Source organism: Rhinoraja longicauda, chromosome 28 (assembly GCF_053455715.1).
Source record: "Rhinoraja longicauda isolate Sanriku21f chromosome 28, sRhiLon1.1, whole genome shotgun sequence".
NCBI classification, from domain to species: Eukaryota; Metazoa; Chordata; class Chondrichthyes; order Rajiformes; family Arhynchobatidae; genus Rhinoraja; species Rhinoraja longicauda.
Window position 1 is genome coordinate 29,600,742 of NC_135980.1, and position 20,040 is coordinate 29,620,781.

The following is a 20,040-nucleotide window of genomic DNA, read 5'->3' on the forward strand; positions in this document are numbered from 1 at the left end:
AAAATTGTAAATTGTCCCCAGTGTGTAGGATAATGCTAGTGTACGGGGTGATTGCTCGTCGGCACGGTCTCGGTGGGCTGAAGGGCCTGTATCTAAAGTAAAGTCTAGAGGCAGGGAACTGCAGATGCTGGTTTACAACAAAAAAGGTGCTGGTTTACTGAACAAGTCTGCAGGCATTACATTTGTTTATTTCTCCAGGTTATGGTGATGCCTGAAGGGACTGACACAACTTCGAGGCCAAGCCCGGACTATCCCATGCTGCCCACTATTCCACTGTCTGCGTTCTCTGATCCAAAGAAAAGCAAGCCATCACATGGCTCGAAGGTCAGTAATGGAACTCTTGATCTGATTCTCACTACTGTTGGAAATTAGAGTAATGGGACTCTAATCTGAATCCTTATAGATTCAGATTATGTTCAATTAATATTTCTTTAATGGAGGCAGTTTTAACTTTTACAGTTTGGGTGATCAACTGGCAGAACAGATGCTTACAGTTGTACAGGGCCTTGGTGAGACCGCACCTGGAGTATTGTGTACAGTTTTGGTCTCCTAATCTGAGGAAAGACATTCTAGCCTTAGAGGGAGTACAGAGAAGGTTCACCAGATTGATCCCTGGGATGGCAGGACTTTCATATGAAGAAAGACTGGATAGACTAGGCTTATACTCGCTGGAATGTAGAAGACTGAGGGGGGATCTTATTGAAACATATCAAATTCTTTAGGGGTTGGAGAGGCTAGATGCGGGAAGATTGTTCCCGATGTTGGGGAAGTCCAGAACCAGGGGTCACAGCTTAAGGATAAGGGGGATGTCTTTTAGGACCGAGATGAGAAAACATTTCTTCACACAGAGAGTGGCGAGTCTGTGGAATTCTCTGCTGTTTGTCATTTACATTAATGATCTGGATGATGGTGTGGCAAATTGGATTAGTAAATATGCAGATGATACTAAGATAGGTGGTGTAGTTAATAATGAAGTAGAGTTTCAAAGTCTACAGAGAGACTTGGGCCTTTTGGAAGGGTGGGCTGAAAGATGGCAGATGGAGTTTAATGCTGATAAGTGTGAGGTGCTGCATTTTGGTAGGACAAATCAAAATAGGAGGTACAGGGTAAATGGTAGGGAATTGAGGAATGCAGTGGAACAGAGGGATCTGGGAATAACTGTGCATTGTTCCCTGAAGGTGGAATCTCATGTGGATAGGGTGGTGAAGAAGGCGTTTGGTATGCTTGCCTTTATAAATCAGAGCATCGAGTATAGAAGTTGGGATGTAATGTTAAAATTGTACAGGGCATTGGTGAGGCCGAATCTGGAGTATGGTGTGCAGTTCTGGTCGCCAAATTATAGGAAGGATGTCGACAAAATGGAGAGGGTACAGAGGAGATTTACTAGAATGTTGCCTGGGTTTCAGCACTTAAGCTACAGAGAGAGGTTGAGCAGGTTGGGTCTTTATTCTTTGGAGCGTAGAAGGTTGAGGGGGGACTTGATAGAGGTTTTTAAAATTTTGAGAGGGACGGACAGAGTTGACGTGGGTAGGCTTTTCCCTTTGAGAGTGGGGAAGATTCCAACAAGGGGACATAGCTTCAGAATTGAGGGACAAAAGTTTAGGGGTAACATGAGGGGTAACTTCTTTACTCAGAGGGTGGTGGCTGTATGGAACGGGCTTCCGGTGGAAGTGGTGGAGGCAGGCTCGATTTTATTATTTAAGAGTAAATTGGATAGGTATATGGATAAGAGGGGATTAGAGGGTTATGGTCTGAGTGCAGGTAGATGAGACTAGGTCAGGGAGAGTGGTCGGCGTGGACTGGTAGGGCCGAACGGGCCTGTTTCCGTGCTGTAGTTGTTATATGGTTATATGGTTATATGGTAGTTGAGGCCAGTTCATTGGCTATAAGATTTAAGAGGGAGTTAGATGTGGCCCTTGTGGCTAAAGGGATCAGGGGGTATGGAGAGAAGGCAGGTACAGGTTACTGAGCTGGATGATCAGCCATGATCATATTGAATGGCAGTGCAGGCTCGAAGGGCCGAATGGCCGCCTCCTGCACCTATTTTCTATGTTTCTATGTTTCGATTACTATGAGTGAACTTGTTACTGCCATTGAAAGAGTGTGGTGCGGTATTAGGTGAGGAATTTCCTCCTAGTTTATTACTCAAACTTTGAAGGTGATGCTTATGCCCATTGCCATCACCCGTGCCTTTAGACTCCACTTTGGTGGCACGGTGGCACAGCGGTAGAGCTGCTGCTGCACAGAACTCGATCCTGACTACGGGTACTGTCTGTGTGGAGTTAGCACATTCTCCCTGTGACCGCGTGGGCTTCCTCCCACATCCCAAAGACGTACAGGATGAGAGGGGATCTTATTGGAACACATAGGATTATTAAGGGATTGGACACGCTAGAGGCAGGAAACATGTTCCTGGTGTTGGGGGAGTCCAGAACCAGGGGCCACGGTTTAAGAATAAGGGGTAGGCCATTTAGAACGGAGATGAGGAAGAACCTTTTCACCCAGAGAGTTGCGAATCTGTGGAACTCTCTGCCACAGAAGGCAGTGGAGGCCAATTCTCTGGATGCTTTCAAGAGAGAGTTAGATAGAGCTCTTAAAGATAGCGGAGTCAAGGGATATGGGGAGAAGGCAGGAGCGGGGTACTGATTGTGGATGATCAGCCATGATCACAGTGAATGGCGGTGCTGGTGCGAAGGGCCGAATGGCAGCCTCCTGCACCTATTGTCTATTGTAGGTTAATTAGCTCCTGTAAATTGTCCTGAGTGTGCAGGATAGAACAGGTGTGAGCGAGTGATCAACGGCCAACATGATCGGTGGGCCGAAGGACCTGTTTACACACTATCTCTAAACTAAACTTTAAACCTGGAACTTGAGACCAACCATTGCATCAAAGAAATGGAATCTGCAATCGAAGCTCAGTCTTGCAGCCACCAAGAACATGACTAAAACTGAATGACTTAACGGCAATCATTTTCACCTGAGCTCCATCATAAAGGCCGCTGTGTTGAAATATTTAGTCGTACAGCACAATATTAGGCCCTGTGACCCAACACGTCCATGACGACCCAGGTGTCCCATCAAAGCTAGTCCCATTTGCCTGCATTTGGCCCAGATCGAAGGAATTTACAGGAATCGCTGCCTCAAAACGGCAGCCAGCATAATTAGAGACCCACACCACCCTGGCCACACACTCATTTCACCCCTGCCATCGGGAAGAAGGTACAGGAGCCTGGAAACTGTAACGTCCAGGTTCAGGAACAACTTCTTCCCTACAGCCATTCGGCTATTAAACACCACAGCCTCAAATAAGCTCTGAACTACATAAACTATTATTGTTGTTATTGCACTATTATTGGTTTTATTTGAGTGTACGTGTATAATATGTATATATGTATTTGAGTGTATATGTGTGTGTATATATATATATATATAAATGTATATATGTGAGTGGGTATGTGTATTTGTGAGTGTGTAAATATACACACTGAACTTTTTATCTCTCATTTATTATATTGTTTACAGTGCGCTATGTTTACATATTCTGTTGTGCTGTTGCAAGTTGAGCGCTTATAGGACGATATTACAATCCCTACAATAATGTAAGAATTTCATTGTTCTATCTGGGACATATGGCAATAAAACACTCTTGACTCTTGAGATCCCTCTAAACATTTCTATATATATATATTTGTGTGTGTAAACTAAACTAACTCACTAAATTACTTCTGTCATTTCAAATCAGGATACAAATAGAGAGAGCAGCAAATCCTCAAAACCTCACAAGGTCACAAAAGAGCACAAGGAGCGGTCCACTAAAGACTCTGAGAACAAGACGACCGTGAAAGAGCCTGAGAAGGATCACAGTAAATCGTCGAAGGAACCGTCACGGAAATCGGCTGAAAGCAAGATTTCAAAGGAAGAGAAAGCTACTCCAAAGGCAACTTCTAAAGAACCAAAACCAGCCTTCAAGGAGTCTAAACTGGACAGCATGTCGCCCAAAGGTAGCGGGACCCTACACCAAGAGTCAAAGCCCAGCATAAAGAGGCCCTCCAATGTGGATTTAATCAAATCTAACGTTAAAAAGCAAAAGAAAAGTACTTCAGAGACATCAAAAACTTTCCCAAGTGTTTCGCCACGAATTTCTTCTACTTCGTACTCTGAAAAAAAACAGATAAAGGAAACATTTAAAGTGAACATTAAAGTAGAGAAGGTTAAAACTGAAAGTAGTGTGAAAGAGGTGAAAAAGCCTGTGGATTCAGATGAGTGTAATTCAGAAGATGAAGTGATCTCCAAATCTGAGGTAAAGTTTTATTCTCAAATCTAAATATGGCACAAAGGGATGTAACAGTGCAGTTTGACACATCATGCTATATATAGAATAATAGGAGAAAATCTCAGTACATATGCTATCTCACTGTAGGTGTATGAAGGAACTGCAGATGCTGGTTTAAACCGAAGATAGACACAAAATGCTGGAGTAACTCAGCGGGACAGGCAGCATCTCTGGAGAGAAGGAATGGGTGACGTTTTGGGTTGAGGCCCTTCTTCAGAATGAGAGTCATGGGAGAGGGAGACACAGAGATTTAGGAAGGGTAAGGTGTGACAATGAGACATCAAAAGAGATGGAGTTCAAGGTAAACTGTGGCGTAGAGTTGGAGAGTAGGAGGAATCACAGAGGGGGAGCAGCGAGAGATGAAGCTGCAGAACTCGTCGGAGAGAGGAGGAGATCTCCTTCAAAGCAGGCGTACCGCGAGGAGATTTCACAGTGGAGCGGACAAAATGTGTGGGAAGGAACTGCAGATGCTGGTTTACACCGAAGTGAGACAAAAAAAGTTGGAGTAACAGGCAGCATCTCTGGAGAGAAGGAATGGGTGACGTTTCGGGTTGAGACCCTTCTTCAAACTGAGAGACGGGCAGAGGGAGACACAAATAAGGAAGGACAAGGTGTGAAAACGAGATTTCAAGGGAGATGATAATCGAAGGTAGAGTTTCAGTTCAGTTTCTTATTGTCATGAATACCGTGGTACGGTGAAAAGCTTTTCTGTTGCGTGCCATCCAGTCAGTGAAAAGACTGTGTGATTGCAATCAAGCTGTTTACAGTGTACAGATACAAGATAAAGGGAATAATGTTTAGTGCAAGATAAAATACGGTAAAGTCCGATTAAAGATCATCCAAGGGTCTCTAAATGAGGTAGATGGAAGGTCAGGACCGTTCTCTAATTGGTGATCGGGTGGTTCCGTTGTCTGACAACAGTTGGGGCAAAACTGTCCCTGAATCTGGAGATGGACACAACATGCTGAGTAACTCAGCGGGACGGGCAGCATCTCTGGAGAGAAGGAATGGGTGACGTTTCAGGTCTAGACTCTTCTTCAGACTGATAAAAAGGAACTGCAGATGCTGCTTTATACCAAAGATAGGCACAAAATATTGGAGTAATTCAGTGGGTCAGGCAGCATCACTGGAGAAAATCTAGAGTATCTGAGTCTGAAGAAGGGTCCCGACCTGAAGAGTCACCTATCTTTTTGCTCCTATCTTTTGACTCGCTGAGTTACTCCAGCACTTTTGCAATTTTGCAATTTTCCACGTTGCCCATAACTAATTGTCCTTTAACTGAGGAGGCAGCCAGTCATTAGCCTCCAGATTCAGGGACAGTTTCTTCCCAGCTGTTATCGGGCAACTGAACCATCCCACCACAACTAGAGAGCGGTGCTGAACTACTATCTACATCTTTGATGACCCTCGGACTATCCTTGATCGGACTTTGCTGGCTTTACCTTGCACTAAACGGTATTCTCTTATCAAGTATCTATACATTGTAAACGGCCCGATTGTAATCATGTATTGTCTTTCTGCTGACTGGTTAGCACACAACAAAAGCTTTTCACTGTACCTCGGTACACGTGACAATAAACTAAACTAAACTAGGAGGGTATGGATAGACAACATTTCGGGTCAGAATCCTTCTTCAGACTGTTCTCCAGATGTGCTGTCTGACCCACTGAGTTACTCCTGCACTTTGTGTGCTTTGTTTTCGTAAACCTGCATCTGCAGTTCCTTATGTCGACTAAATTGAAGGTAAGTTAAGTTGATTAACTGTCAAGATATTTTCTGACTGATTTCTGTTCCTCTTTCTCCATGTTTAGTCTGTGCGAACGAGCCAGTCGAACACGACCTCGAGTTCGGACTCGAGCTCCGATTCTGATTTTGCACCTTCCCAAAACCACAGACAAGGTATGTTGCTAAATTCCACAGATTCATCACCCTCTTTCGTATGTCAACTACAACCATCAAAAGTGGCAATTGGTGCTTCAGAGTACCGTAGTTGACGCTTTGCTGCAAATTTTGCCAGTTCCGTAGAACGACCCAGGGTGGACGAGGAGGACGTAAAGCAGCTCCCACCCCGGCCTCTGGCTAAAGAAGTCCCTCCCCATCTAAAGGGCAGTGGGATCAGCAGGGAGTGGAAATGGAATGAAGGTGATTGGGGGAAAATGGCATCAGGGAAAACTTACACGGTGACAAGTTGGGTTGGGTGGTAGTGTCCTCGTGATTGTGACATTTGAAAGCGTATTTGATGGGCTACGGTGAGAAGGCAGGGGAGTGGGACAAATTGGAATGGTCTTGTCATAAGGTCAGAAGTGATAGGAGCAGAATTAGGCCATCCAGCCCATCAAGTCTACTCCGTCATTCAATCATGGCTGTTCATAAGATCATGTGACAGGAGCAGAATTAGGCCATTCGACTCATCAAGTCTACTCCGCCATTCAATCATGAGAGAAGGAATGGGTGACGTTTTTCGGGTCGAGACCCTTCTTCAGTCTGAAGAAGGGTCTCGACCTGAAACGTCACCCATTCCTTCTCTCCAGAGATGCTGCCTGACCTGAGTTACTCCAGCATTTTGTGATACCTTTGATTTGTACTAGCATCTGCAGTTATTTTCCTCCCCCATTCAATCATGGTTGATCTATGTATCCCTCCTAACCCCATTCTCCTGCCTTCTCCCCATTACCCCTGACATCCGTACTAATCAAGAATCTGTCCATCTCTGCCTTAGAAGTATCCATAGACTTGGCCTCCACAGCCGTCTGTGGCAATGAATTCCACAGATTCACCACCCTCTGACTAAAGAAATGAGGTAGAGAGATATAAAACCAATGAATGAAATATGCAAAAAAAGTAACAATATCTTGCAAATGTTTCATTGATTTGTTCTAAGAAAATAACTGCAGATGCTGGTACAAATCGACGGTATTTATTTCACAAAATGCTGGGGTAACTCAGCAGCTCAGGCAGCATCTCAAGAGAGAAGGAATGGGTGACGTTTTGGGTCGAGACCCTTCTTCAGACTGATTGATTTGTTCTATCTCTCTACATCACCGTCTATATCTCCCGTTTCCCTTTCCCCTGACTCTCAGTCTGAAGAAAGGTCTCGACCCGAAAGGTAACCCATTCCTTCTCTCCAGAGATGCTGCCTGATCCGCTGAGTTACTCCAGCATTCTGTGTCTTATCTTCGGTGTAAACGGGCATCTGCGGTTCCTTCCTGGACACGTTGAGTGATCCCAGTGCGACCTCCCTTGTTGTCCCCAGGCCCCCTGCGCTCCATGGTGGAGGAAATCCAGTCCGAAGGCTCCGACGATGACAGCAGCTCTGAGGAGGAGAGGGCTGTGAAAAACATTGCAGTGAGCAGAGATCACAGGTCAGTGACCCAGCCGACCGGTGCTGCACGGTGACGCAGCGGTAAAGTTGCTGCCTTACAGCACCAGGGACCCGGGTTCCATCCTGACCACTGGTGCTGTCCTTGTAGAGTTTGCACGTTATCGCCGTGACCTGCGTAGGTTTTTCTCAGGTGCTTCCCAGGTTTAGGGTGAAGGGGAAACTTCTTCTGTTGTATGTCTTTTAGACCTGCAGCTCCGTTGAGGCGAGCCAGGCCAACGTGTCATCGTCCAGGTCAATCAGACCTCGTTCACCATTCGGTGGCCGGTATTTGGGGCAACTGGTGACTTTGTGCCGGGGAAACGATTTAACAGGAATCTGAGGGGTAAAATGGGTGGTGGGTGTATGGGACGAGCTGCCAGAGGAGGTGGTTGAGGCAAGGACTATCCCAACTTTTGAGAAACAGTTAGAAAGATACATGGATAGGACAGGTTTGGAGGGATATGGGCCACATGCAGGCAGTTGGGACTAGTGTAGATGGGACATATTGGCCAGTGTGGGCAAGTTGGGCCGAAGGGCCTGTTTCCAGGCTGTATCACTCTATGACCTAAGTTAAACCTAAGCACCAATAACCTGTCAAAGAGGGCTTGCATTTTGAATGAATGAATGAATGAATATAACTTTATTGTCATTCAAAACTATATACCAGACAAGTGCATATTTGAACGAAATTCCGTTGCATCTGGCCCACATTGTAACACCGAATAATAAAAATAGGTTAAAATAAATAAATAAATAGTTTTAAAGAATAAATAAGTAAATTACAGTTCGGCTGTAAATAAAGACTCAGAAATAGATTTTTACTTAATAGCTGAAAACTGATATTGATTTGTTATTGTCATGTACTAAGAGAGTAAAAAATGTTGTTGTCCATGCTATCCAGTCAAGGCATTGCCACACTCGTGTACATCTGCAAAATAGAAAAGAAACTGAGTGCAAAATGTCATGTTGCAGCGACAGAGAAAGTTCAGATTAAAAACCATGGAAGTGAAGAGCTGCAAAAAAATAGATTGAAAAATGGGAATTAATCCGTAGTGTACGAGAGATCACAACCAAATAGCATTAAATATTAAAAACAGACAAATGGTGACTTACCAGTGCTTACCAGATTACAGAGTCATACAGCACAGAAACAGGTCCTCCAGCCCAACTTGCCCGCACTGACCAACATGTCCCATCTACACTAGTCCCACCTGCCCTCGTTTGGCCCTTAACCCTCTACACCCTATCCTATCTATGTACCTGTCTGAATGTTATTTAAACATTGTGATAGTATCTGCCTCAACTACCTCCTCGTTCCATACACCCAGCACCCTTTGTGTAGAAACTATCACCCCCTCAGGTTCCTGTTAAAGCGCAGAAACGGGCCCTTCAGCAGCGGCGGTGTGATTGTTTACATCAGTGATGCTTGGTGTCGGGACGCTGTGTTGGTCTACAAACAATGTTCACCGCTGGCGGAGTTTATGTTTGTGAAGTGCCGGCCTTTCTACCTCCCGAGGGAGCTAACAGCTATCCTGTTAGTCGCTGTTTACATCCCTCCCAGTTCCAACAACAAGGACAAAGAGGAGGCACTCTGTGAACTGTACCGGGCCATCTCTGAGCAGCAGACAGCACACCCAGATGGCTTTCTCATCGTAGCTGGGGACTTCAACCATGCTAACCTAAAAACTGTCATGCCTAAAGTATACCAGCATGTTGATTTCCCAACACGAGAAAACAACACCTTGGACCTTGTTTACACGACCATCAAAGGAGCATACAAGGCTTCCCCCCTCCCCCACATCGGCCTCTCTGATCACCTTACCGTTCTGCTGAAACCGGCATACAGACCCCGGGTGAAAGTCACCAAACCGGTTTCAAAAGAGGTATGTGTGTGGTCAGAGGACAGCACAGCGGCACTCCAAAACTGCTTTGAGACTACAGACTGGGACATGTTTAAGCAGGCAGCAACATACAACAACACAACCAACATTCAGGAATACACAGAGACAGTTACAGGCTACATCACCAAATGCATTGATGATGTGACCCACACCAGAGCCATCACCATCCGGGCTAACCAGAAGCCATGGCTGACAGGGGAGGTCCATGGGCTGCTGAGGGTCCGCAACGTTGCCTTCAGAGAGGGCAATCCAGCCGGTCTTAGAGCAGCCAGGGCCAACCTTTCCAGTGGCATCAGGAAAGCCAAACAACACTACACCCGGCGCATCACAGCCCACTTCAGTGACAGCAGAGACACACGGAGCCTGTGGAAGGGTATTAGGACTATCACGGACTACAAACCCTTACCACAGACCTGTGACAGTGACACCTCTCTCCTGAACGACCTCAACGGCTTCTTCACACGCTTTGAAGCACAGAGCAACACACCTGCGCTGAAAACAACTCCCCCCCCCAACGACCAGGCTATTTGTCTGTCTCCAGGCAGTGTGAGGAGCACACTGTTAAGGATTAACACCCGAAAAGCTTCTGGACCTGACAACATTCCTGGTCGTGTGCTAAAAGACTGCGCAGCTGAGCTCACAGATGTCCTCACAGACATCTTCAACATCTCCCTGAGCCAGGCTGTTGTTCCCTCGTGCTTCAAAGAAACCACCATCATACCTGTGCCCAAGAAGTCTTCTCCATCCTGCTTCAACGACTACCGCCCTGTAGCGCTGACTTCAACCATCATGAAGTGCTTCGAGAGGCTGGTCATGAAGCAGATCAGATCCAACCTCCCCCCCTCCCTGGACCCGTTTCAGTTTGCATATCGAGCTAAGGGGTCCACTGAGGATGCCATCTCCTCTGCTCTACACCCAGCCCTCACCCACTTGGACACTAAAAACTCATATGTTAGGATGCTGTTCATAGACTTTAGCTCAGCATTCAACACCATCATCCCCCAGCAGCTGGTTTGTAAACTAACAAATCTGGGCCTCAGCCCCCTTCTCTGCAACTGGCTGCTAGACTTCCTCACTGCCAGACCCCAGTCTGTACGGGTCGGCAGCAACACATCGGACACCATCACGCTGAGTACGGGGGCCCCACAAGGATGTGTGTTAAGCCCCCTGCTCTTCACCTTGCTGACCCACGACTGCACACCCACCCACAGCTCCAACCACTTGGTCAAGTTTGCGGACGACACAACCGTGGTGGGTCTCATCAGCAACAACGACGAGACCCACTACAGGAAGGAGGTGAACCAGCTGGCCGCGTGGTGCACAGACAACAATCTCTTCCTGAATGTGGAGAAAACAAAGGAGATTGTTGTCGACTTCAGGAGAACGCACACCCAACACCCCCACCCACTGACCATCAATGGTGCTGCTGTGGAGCAGGTGAGCAGCACCAAATTCCTGGGGGTGAACATCACCGAGGATCTCTCCTGGAGCAACAACACCACGTCCATCGCCAAGAAAGCCCAGCAGCGCCTCTACTTCCTCCGCAAACTGAAGAGAGCGGGAGCCCCCACACCCATCATGTACACTTTTTACCGAGGCGCCATTGAGAGCATCCTCAGCAGCTGCATCACTGTGTGGTTCGGAAGCTGCACAGCCTCCAGCCGTAAGACCCTGCAGCGCATAGTGAACACTGCTGAGAGGATCACTGGCGCCTCACTCCCAACACTCCTGGTCCTTTACACCACCCGCCTCACCCGCAAAGCATTGAGCATTGTGGGTGACCCCTCCCACCCCTCCAACAGCCTCTTCACCCTCCTGCCTTCAGGGAGAAGGTTTCGCAGCCTGAGGTCGAGCACCACCCGACTAAAGAACAGTTTTTTCCACCAGGCTGTCAGGATGCTGAACTCTCTCCCCTCCCTCCCTCCTCTCTCCCCTGCCCCCATTGGACCTGGACTTTAACACCCCACACACACGCACATCCAGCACCAGACATTTTTTTAACGCTGCTATGGACAGGCTTTGCACTACTGTTCATTATTTTTTATTGTAATATATTCATCTTCATCTTTTTTTCATTGAAGTGACTATATTTTATATTGATTGTTGTTTGCTGTGCCTTTTTAATTTTAACTTAATTTAATGCACTTTATTCCTCGGGATTGTGGGAAACGGTATTTCGATTTTCTGTCTGTGTAAACTAACTGGAAATTGACAATAAAGTTGACTTTGACTTTGACTTGACTTCAGTCCACCGAGTCCGCACTGACCAGCGATCCCCGCACATTAACACTATCCTGCACTAGGGACAATTTTGACATTTATACCAAACCAATTAACCTACAAACCTGAAGAGTTAGATGAAGATAGGAGGACAGGGCGCTGTTTTAGTTATTCGTCACCCACTACAGTCTTGAATGATGGAGGGGGTGGGAGTGGCAGTGCAGCACGGGGTGACTGAGTAAGGAAGGATGAAGGGAAGTTGTTGACCTAACGGGAGTGGGGGTCACAGCCCCTGCCGGGATACTGAGACCATGTTGTGCAGGGAGCACCCAGGTTTATCTAGGAGATCAGGGTCCAGGTTAGCCTCCAATGTCCAGTTTTGTCCGGGTAATCTATGACATCCCTCGTGTCTTTGCTGTGAAAACTCATCATGGTGCAAAGACGATTTGCCCCAGAAGAGAGTAGCAACAAAGAAGTACAGATGTTGGTTTATAAAGATAGGCGCAAAGCACTGGAGTAACTCAGCGGGTCAGGCAGCATCGCTGGAGAAAAAGCTTTGGAGGCGTTTCCGGTCGGGACCCCTCTTCGTCCTCTTTCTCCGCGGAGATGCTGCCTGACCCGCTGAGTTGCTCTAGCACCTTTTGTTTATCTGTGGTACCAAGGTAAATGAATCTCAAATGTCTGTCCATTTTCTCTAGAGATGCTGCTTGGCCCGCTGAGCTACTCCAGCACTTTGTGTCTATCCTTGCGCCAGAAGAACCTGGCATGCCGCTAAATGACTTCACTGCATTTCATTTAAACTAAAATTGATTTTCTATAGCACAAAACTGAATAAAACTGTTTCACAATTGAATTTCTGGGCAGTAGTCCAGTTACTTTTTAAACATGGTGCTTTAGGTTTCAGTTTACTTAATACTTCACAGCATTTCACTGAAGCGAGTTAGTGCTTGGCAGTGAAACAGACCTTGGATTGTCAGCCCAGAATAAAGGCTCAAGTTCTGACACAAAACCTGTAGCCATAGTGATCTGAGCCAAGTCCAGTTTATTGAGCTACAGAACCAGTTTAGTTTATTGTCACGTGTACCGAGGTACAGTGAAAAGCTTTTTGTTGTGTGCTAAAGTCAGCAGAAAGACAAAACATGATTACAATCGAGTTGTTTACAGTGTATAGATGCATGATAAGGGAATAACGTTTAGCGCAAGGTAAAGCCAGCAAAGTCCGATCAAGGATAGTCCGAGGGGTCACCAAAGAGGCAGATAGTGGTTCAGCACTGCTCTCTGGTTGTGGTAGGATGCCCAAAGGTCATTGGTGTGAAGAAAAGTGCCAAGAACTCTGAGATGTTAAAATTCACTGTGTGACAATCAACAAACAAGTCCTACAATGCCAAACACATCATAATGGAGAAGTTAATAATTGTAGAAATTGCTGTGATTATCTAATTATTGTTTAGAGGTTTTACAGACAAATGATTTGCCAAATTGTTCAAGACCAAAGTGGACAGTTTAGCGACCTTTCATTCATTTGAATCTCTGTACTTTTCCATATCTCTAGTTTCCCTCGCCCCTGACCCTCAGTCTGAAGAAGGGTCTCCACCTGAAACGTCTCCTATTCCTTTTCTCCAGAGATGCTGCCTAACGTGCTGAGTTACTCCAACATTCTGTGTCTTATCTTTGGTGTAAACCAGCATCTGCTGTTCTTTCCTCCACATTTAGCTAATCACTCAGCTGCTAACGTTTACACTCTCTGATGCCTTCATCTTTCAGGAATATGAAACGTTGTGTCTTTCCTCCAAAGTACAGATGCAATAAAAGACATTTGGACAGGTACATGGATAGGATAGGTTTAGACGGGCCAAACGCAGGCAGGTGGGACTAGTGTAGATGGGGCATCTTGGTCGGTGTGGGCAAGTTGGGCTGAAGGGCCTGTTCCCATGCTGTTTGACGCTAAGAGTGATACATTTCTTCTTTCAAGTATATAAATTCAGTTTAGTTTATTGTCACGTGTACCAAGGCACAGTGAAAAATGTTTGTTACGTGCTATCCAGTCAGCAGAAAGACAACACATGATTACAATCGAGCCATTTACAGTGAATAGTTATACACCGATGAGCCAAAACATTATGACTACCTGTCTAATATGCTGTTGGTCCTCCGTGTGCAGCCCCATAAGCAGCAGGGTGCGATGCACTGTGTATTGAGACACATTCGTCCCGTGACCACCATTAAAAATTTCTGTGACTTGTGCCACAGTCGACCTTCTGTCGGTTCGGACCAGACGGGATAGCCTTCGTTGCCCTCGCGCATCGATGAGCCTTGGGCGCCCAACACCCTGTCTGTTGCCGGTTTGTGCTTTGTTCCTCCTCGGACCACTGTCGGTCGGTACTCACCACCTCTGACCGGGAGCACCCCACAAGCCTTGCCGTTTCAGAGATGCTCTGACCCAGTCGTCTGGCCATAACAATTTGGCCCTTGTCAAAGTCGCTCAGGTCTTTACTCCTGCCCATTTCTCCTGCATCCAACACGTCAACTTCAAGAACTGTCTGTTCACTTGCTGCCTAATATATCCCACCCCTTGACAGGTGCCATTGTAACAAGATAATCAATGTTACTTCACCTGTCAGTGGTCGTAATATTTTGGCTGATCGGTGTATAAGGGAATAATATTTAGTCCGAGGTAGATGGAGTGAGCCCGAAGAGTCTGGGTGATGATGTAAAGTGTGTGGGCATTGTTTTAAACATGTGCAAATGTGTTGCTTGTTTGCAGGTTGAGTTTAAGTGATGACAGTGGAAGTGAAAGCAGTGAGAATTGCAATATCAACACCCTCGACCAGCCTTCAATTCAAAAACACTTAGCTGTCAGTAACAAGGTAAGTCCAGAGGTGTTCCGTATCTATGCTGCGGCTATTAATGTCAGCATTCAATTCCTGACCATAAACTCCAATTTTGAAGTGGTACGCTGAAACTATTTTAATATAAACAGTTGCTCTTTGTGCCAGTAAGTTCTTCCAAAGATAACCTGCGGCCGCCATTGGTGGAGCGGGAGCACGTGGCCGCTGGCTGGGTGAGGTCACGTGGGGCGCGGGGCGGTGACGTCACCCTTTGTCCCTTATTTGGGAGTGAGGAAGTTGGCAACCCTACTAATACGGGACAAGGACGGTCCCGTACGGGACAAGGACGGTCCCGTACGGGACAAACCAATTTAGCCCAAAATACGGGATGTCCCGGCTAATACGGGACAGTTGGCGACCCTAGTGTGAATGGGTGATTGATGGTCGCTGTGGACTCGATGGGTCAAAGGATCCATGTTGTATCTTTCAGTCAATTCAACACTTGTAGCTTCATAACTCTGCCACTAGATGGTGCATCGTGCTTCAGAAGCCGCAGATTCCAAATGCATGGTCACACTACACAGTGATGGAACTGGCCTGTCCCTTGTAATTATCTAACATAACAGAGGCTTGAAAGGCCTATTCACAGGCCTGTGGTCTGATTGTTACGAGGGTGTTGCCAGGAGTAGAGGGTGTGAGCTACAGGGAGAGGTTGAGCAGGCTGGGTCTCTATTCCGTGGAGCGCAGGAGGGTGAGGGGTGATCTTATAGAGGTGTACAAAATCATGAGAGGAATAAATCGGGTAGATGCATCTTTTACCCAGAGTAGGGGAATCGAGGACCAGAGGACATAGGTTTAAGGTGAAGGGGAAAAGATTTAAGAGGATTCCGAGGGGTAACCTTTTCACACAGAGGGTTGTGGGTGTATGGAACAAGCTGCCAGAGGAGGTAGTTGAGGCTGGTTTAAGAAACAGTTGGACAGGTACCTGGATAGGACAGGTTTGGAAGTGCAGGCAAATGTGACTAGGGTAGCTGGGACATTGTTGGCCGGTGTGGGCAAGTTGGGTCAATGGAGCTGTTTCCACGCTGTATCACTGTGATTCTATTGTTTCTCTGTGCCGGAGAGCAACACCTTTATTCCACGCAACCCTTCACTTTTCTATTTGCCCAGGAGTCGTTTGTACGAAATTCTCGAACATTGGATTTATAAATATAAACATGAAGGGCAATGGAGTACAAAAGAAAATATTTTATTGTCCCGTTTCTGACATGCAAAGAAGCAGCATACATAAGGGAGGCACAGTGGCCACTGTCTGTATAACTCATTATCACCTATCCCACAGCCAACACTGCACCATTGTGGGCTCCACATTTCCTTGACTATTGTTGCTTCTTGCATATCTTCCATTCATTTGGCCTAAGTACTGTCTATATCTTTCGCTCCCCTTTGTCCTGACTTTTAGTCCGAAGACGGGTCTCGACCTGAAATGTCACATCTATTCCTTCTCTCCAGAGATGCTGTCTGACCTACTGAGTTACTCCAGCTTTTTGTGTCTGTCTTCGGTTTAAAACAGCGTTTGCAGTTCCTCCCTACACGGGTCTAGGTTAATCGGCTTTAGTAAGATTGTAAATTGTCCCTAGTGTGTGTAGGATAGTGCTGGTGTACGGGGTGATCGTTGGTCGGCGCGGTCTTGGTGGGTCAAAGGGCCTGTTTCTGCGTTGTATCTCTAAAGTCGAAGACACTGTTGTGCCTCAGTATGCACGCTGCAGGAAAGGGCACCAGTTAAAGCTATGAATAATTTGTCTTGTTGAGTCTCATTGTCTGTAACTCATTTTCACCTAGCAGGCAGACACAAGATGCTGGAGTAACTCAGCTGGTCAGGCAGCATCTCTGGAGAGAAGGAATGGGTGACGTTTCGGGTCGACCGGAGTTACTCCAGCATCTTGTGTCTACTTTCGATTTAAACCAGCATCTGCAGTTTTCTTTCCTTTACCTAGCACACAACTGACAATGGTCGGTTTCCTTTATCATCGTTACTTTTTGCATTTCTTTCATTCCTTTGTTCTATATCTCTCCACATCACCATCTATATCTCTTGTTTCCCATTCCCCTAACTCTGTCTCGGCCCAAAACATCACCCATTCCTTCTCTCCAGAGATGCTGCCTGTCCCGCTGAGTTACTCCAGCATTTTGTGTCAATCTTCGGTTTAAACCAGCATCTGCAGTTCCTTCCTGCACAATAATTGTATTTATCTCTATTGCAGACATCTGGTAGAAAAAGTCCTGAAAACTGTGAAAAACCAGACAAATTATTTAAAAAAGGATTGCAAGACAAGGTGAACAACCTTATTATTTAAAGAACCACAATAGTGGACAATTAGAGGAAGGAATATAATTTTGACTTTACATGATATATTAATATTTCGACTTTTTTTACTCTAATGCTTTTATTTACTTTTTGAGTGCGGTTGCAAAGTATTTGCTCTCATCTGTACGATTTTTAGTAATACTTTATTCAAAGAAATGCCTTCTCTGTATTGGAAAAAAAATTAATGCAGCGATTTACAAGAATGAAACTCATATCGGAGTAGGAAGAAATTTGTGCTTTTGGCCTGACTAGCTATTACCCCACAAAGAAAGCCAAGTTTTTGTATTGTTCTCCTGATACTGGCAGTGCTTTAAGTGCCATTACGTGCATGTAGGGGATTAGAAGCCAATTAACCTGCAAACCTTGCAGGCATTTGAAGTGTGGGAGGAAACCAGAGCACCCGGAGAAAACCCACGCAGTCACAGGGAGAATGTGCAAACTCCAAATTATAGAAAATAGGTGCAGGAGGAGGTCATTTGGCCCTTCGAACCTGCACCACCATTCATTGTGATCATGGCTGATCATCCACAATCAGTAACCCGTGCCTGCCTTCTCCCCTTATCCCTTGATTCCACTAGCGCCTAAAGCTCTATCAACTATCTTTTGAATTCATCCAGTGAATTGGCCTCCACTGTCTTCTGTGGCAGAGAATTCCACAAATTCACAACTCTCTGGGTGAAAATGTTTTTGCTCATCTCAGTTTTAAATGGCCTCCCCTTTATTCTTAGACTGTGGCGCCTGGTTCTGGACTCCCCCAAACATTGGGAACATGTTTCCTGCATCTAAATCCTTCATCCTAACCTTCAAACAGAAATAAAAATATACAATGTTGGTTGGCAGTCAGAACTTGTTCCCCAGGATAGAAAGGTCAAATGCTAGAGGGCACAGCTTTAAGATGAGAGGGGTAAAGTTTCTCTGCCTCTCTAAGCCTCATAAACATCAGTATTGTATCTACCTCCACAATCACCCCTGCATGTATTTGGAGTGTGGGAGGAAACCTGAACCTCTAGAGAAATCTCACAAACTCATGAATGGGTGATAGTTGGTCGGCATGGACTCAGTGGAACTCAGCATCTCCAGTGATGAGCGAGCGGTACAGTGGCGCAGTGGAGGAGCTGCTGCTTAACTGCGCCAGAGACCCGGGATTAGATCCTGACCTCGGACGCTGTCTGTAAGTGGAATTTGTACGTTTTCCCTGGGATCGCGTGGGTTTCTCCGGGTCCAATAGTTTCCCCCCATATTCCAAAGACGTCCGGATTTGTAGGTTAATTGGATTCTGTAAATTGTCCCCGGTGTGTGGTATAGAACTAGTTTACAGGTGAGCAATGGTCGGCCCGGACTCGGTGGGCCGAAGGCCACGCTGTATCTCTAAACTGAATTGACTGGGTTCCTGCTGTTTTGGTGCAGATGACTAAATCTCTGTTGTTCATTTTGCTTTGTGCAGTCGTACACAGAGGAATTGGTGGATCTACATCGCAGGTTGATGGCACTACGAGAACGCAATGTGTTGCAACAGGTACGTAAAAACATAGAAAACAGGAGCAGGAGTAGGCCATGCGGCCCTTCGAGCCAGCACCGCCATTCAACATGATCATGGCTGAACATCCACAATCAGTACCCCGTTCCTGCTTTCTCCCCATATCCCTTGATTCCGTTAGCCCTAAGAGCTATATCTAACTTTCTCCCGAATACATCCAGTGAATTGGCCTCCGCCGCCTTCTGTGGCAGAGAATGCCACAGATTCACAACTCTCTGGGTGAAAACGCTTTTCCTCATCTCAGTCCTAAATGGCCAACCCCTTATTATTCTTCAGTCTGAAGAAGGGTCTCGACCCGAAACGTCGCCCATTCCTTCTCTCCCGAGATGCTGCCTGACCTGCTGAGTTACTCCAGCATTTTGAGAATAAATACCTTATTATTAAACTGTGTGACTCCTGGTTCTGGACTTCCCCAACATGGGGAACATTTTTCCTGCATCTGGCCTGTCCAATCCACTAAGAATTTCATATGTTTCGATAAGATACCCTCTCATCCTTCTAAATTCCAATGAATATAAGCCCAGTCGATCCATTCTTTCATCATGGATTTCATTGTGTTACTTGCGAGCGGAGCACAAAGGCAAATTCCTTGTATGTGTACATACTTGGCTAATAATATTTATCCAATTCAATTCATTTGTCAATCCCGCCATCCCGGGATTGAATCACCGCTGCACTCCCTCTGTGGTTTCACACCTTCTTTTATTTTCCCCGTAGATTGTAAACCTTATTGAAGAAACAGGACATTTCAATGTTACGAACACGACGTTTGACTTTGACCTCTTCTCGCTGGATGAGACCACTGTCCGCAAGCTACAGAGTTACCTGGACGCCACGGCCACATGACATGGGCTTCCGACACACAACCTTAGCACATTGAAGTGAGGACTAATGCATTGGCGTGCTGTCGCTCCGTGAAGGAACGCACAGCCAGAGAGCTGACAAATGGCATCCGCACCCGACACTGAACACTGACTGTCTCAAGCGTGGGTGAAGATCAAGTTTAAAAACCTTCGCTGCGCGGGGATCAGGAAAGTCACTGTCAAACGCTTACGTTTTCCTTGCCATTTATCAGTTCCCAAAACACAACCATTCTGCTGGGTCAGAGGCAGAGCGGACGGAAGAAGTCTAGTGGGCGACTCTCTCTTCCCGGGGATGTTCACCTATTCGAGCTATCAGAAGAACACGGAAATGTTTTTAAGACTCATCCAATGGGACATTTGTTTTAGTCTAGTAAACTTGTGTGCAAAATTTTACCCGAAGACTATAGAAGTAATGTATATATTCGGAAAAGAACATATGAGCTACATCTCTGATGTGAACCGAAGAATTCAGTGTTTTCTAATAAAACGCCAAACAACACACTTTTACTGTGGAAATAAATCTCCGTGAAATGCCCTTTAGATTATTGAACTTAATGTTGCTGATGTGGTCTCAGAACCCCAAACAGATCTTACTGCATTGTATATTGTCTAAAGAATATATATTTTTA

The 20,040-nt window shown here is 46.0% G+C and overlaps 1 protein-coding gene across 2 annotated transcripts in view; it reads left to right on the top strand.

The window, feature by feature from the left end:
• Positions 1 to 20,040, top strand: part of mllt1a (MLLT1 super elongation complex subunit a) — a 52,191-nt gene extending 32,151 nt beyond the window's left edge. The window contains exons 4-11 of one of the 2 annotated variants that reach the window (XM_078423993.1): positions 199 to 324; positions 3,743 to 4,300; positions 6,145 to 6,232; positions 7,587 to 7,695; positions 14,580 to 14,682; positions 16,908 to 16,979; positions 18,456 to 18,527; positions 19,266 to 20,040. In XM_078423993.1, coding sequence (XP_078280119.1) covers positions 199 to 324; positions 3,743 to 4,300; positions 6,145 to 6,232; positions 7,587 to 7,695; positions 14,580 to 14,682; positions 16,908 to 16,979; positions 18,456 to 18,527; positions 19,266 to 19,394 — 1,257 coding nt within the window. In that variant the 3' untranslated portion in view covers positions 19,395 to 20,040. The remainder of the gene's footprint in view (positions 1 to 198; positions 325 to 3,742; positions 4,301 to 6,144; positions 6,233 to 7,586; positions 7,696 to 14,579; positions 14,683 to 16,907; positions 16,980 to 18,455; positions 18,528 to 19,265) is intronic. The other variant, XM_078423994.1, reaches the window with a different exon arrangement.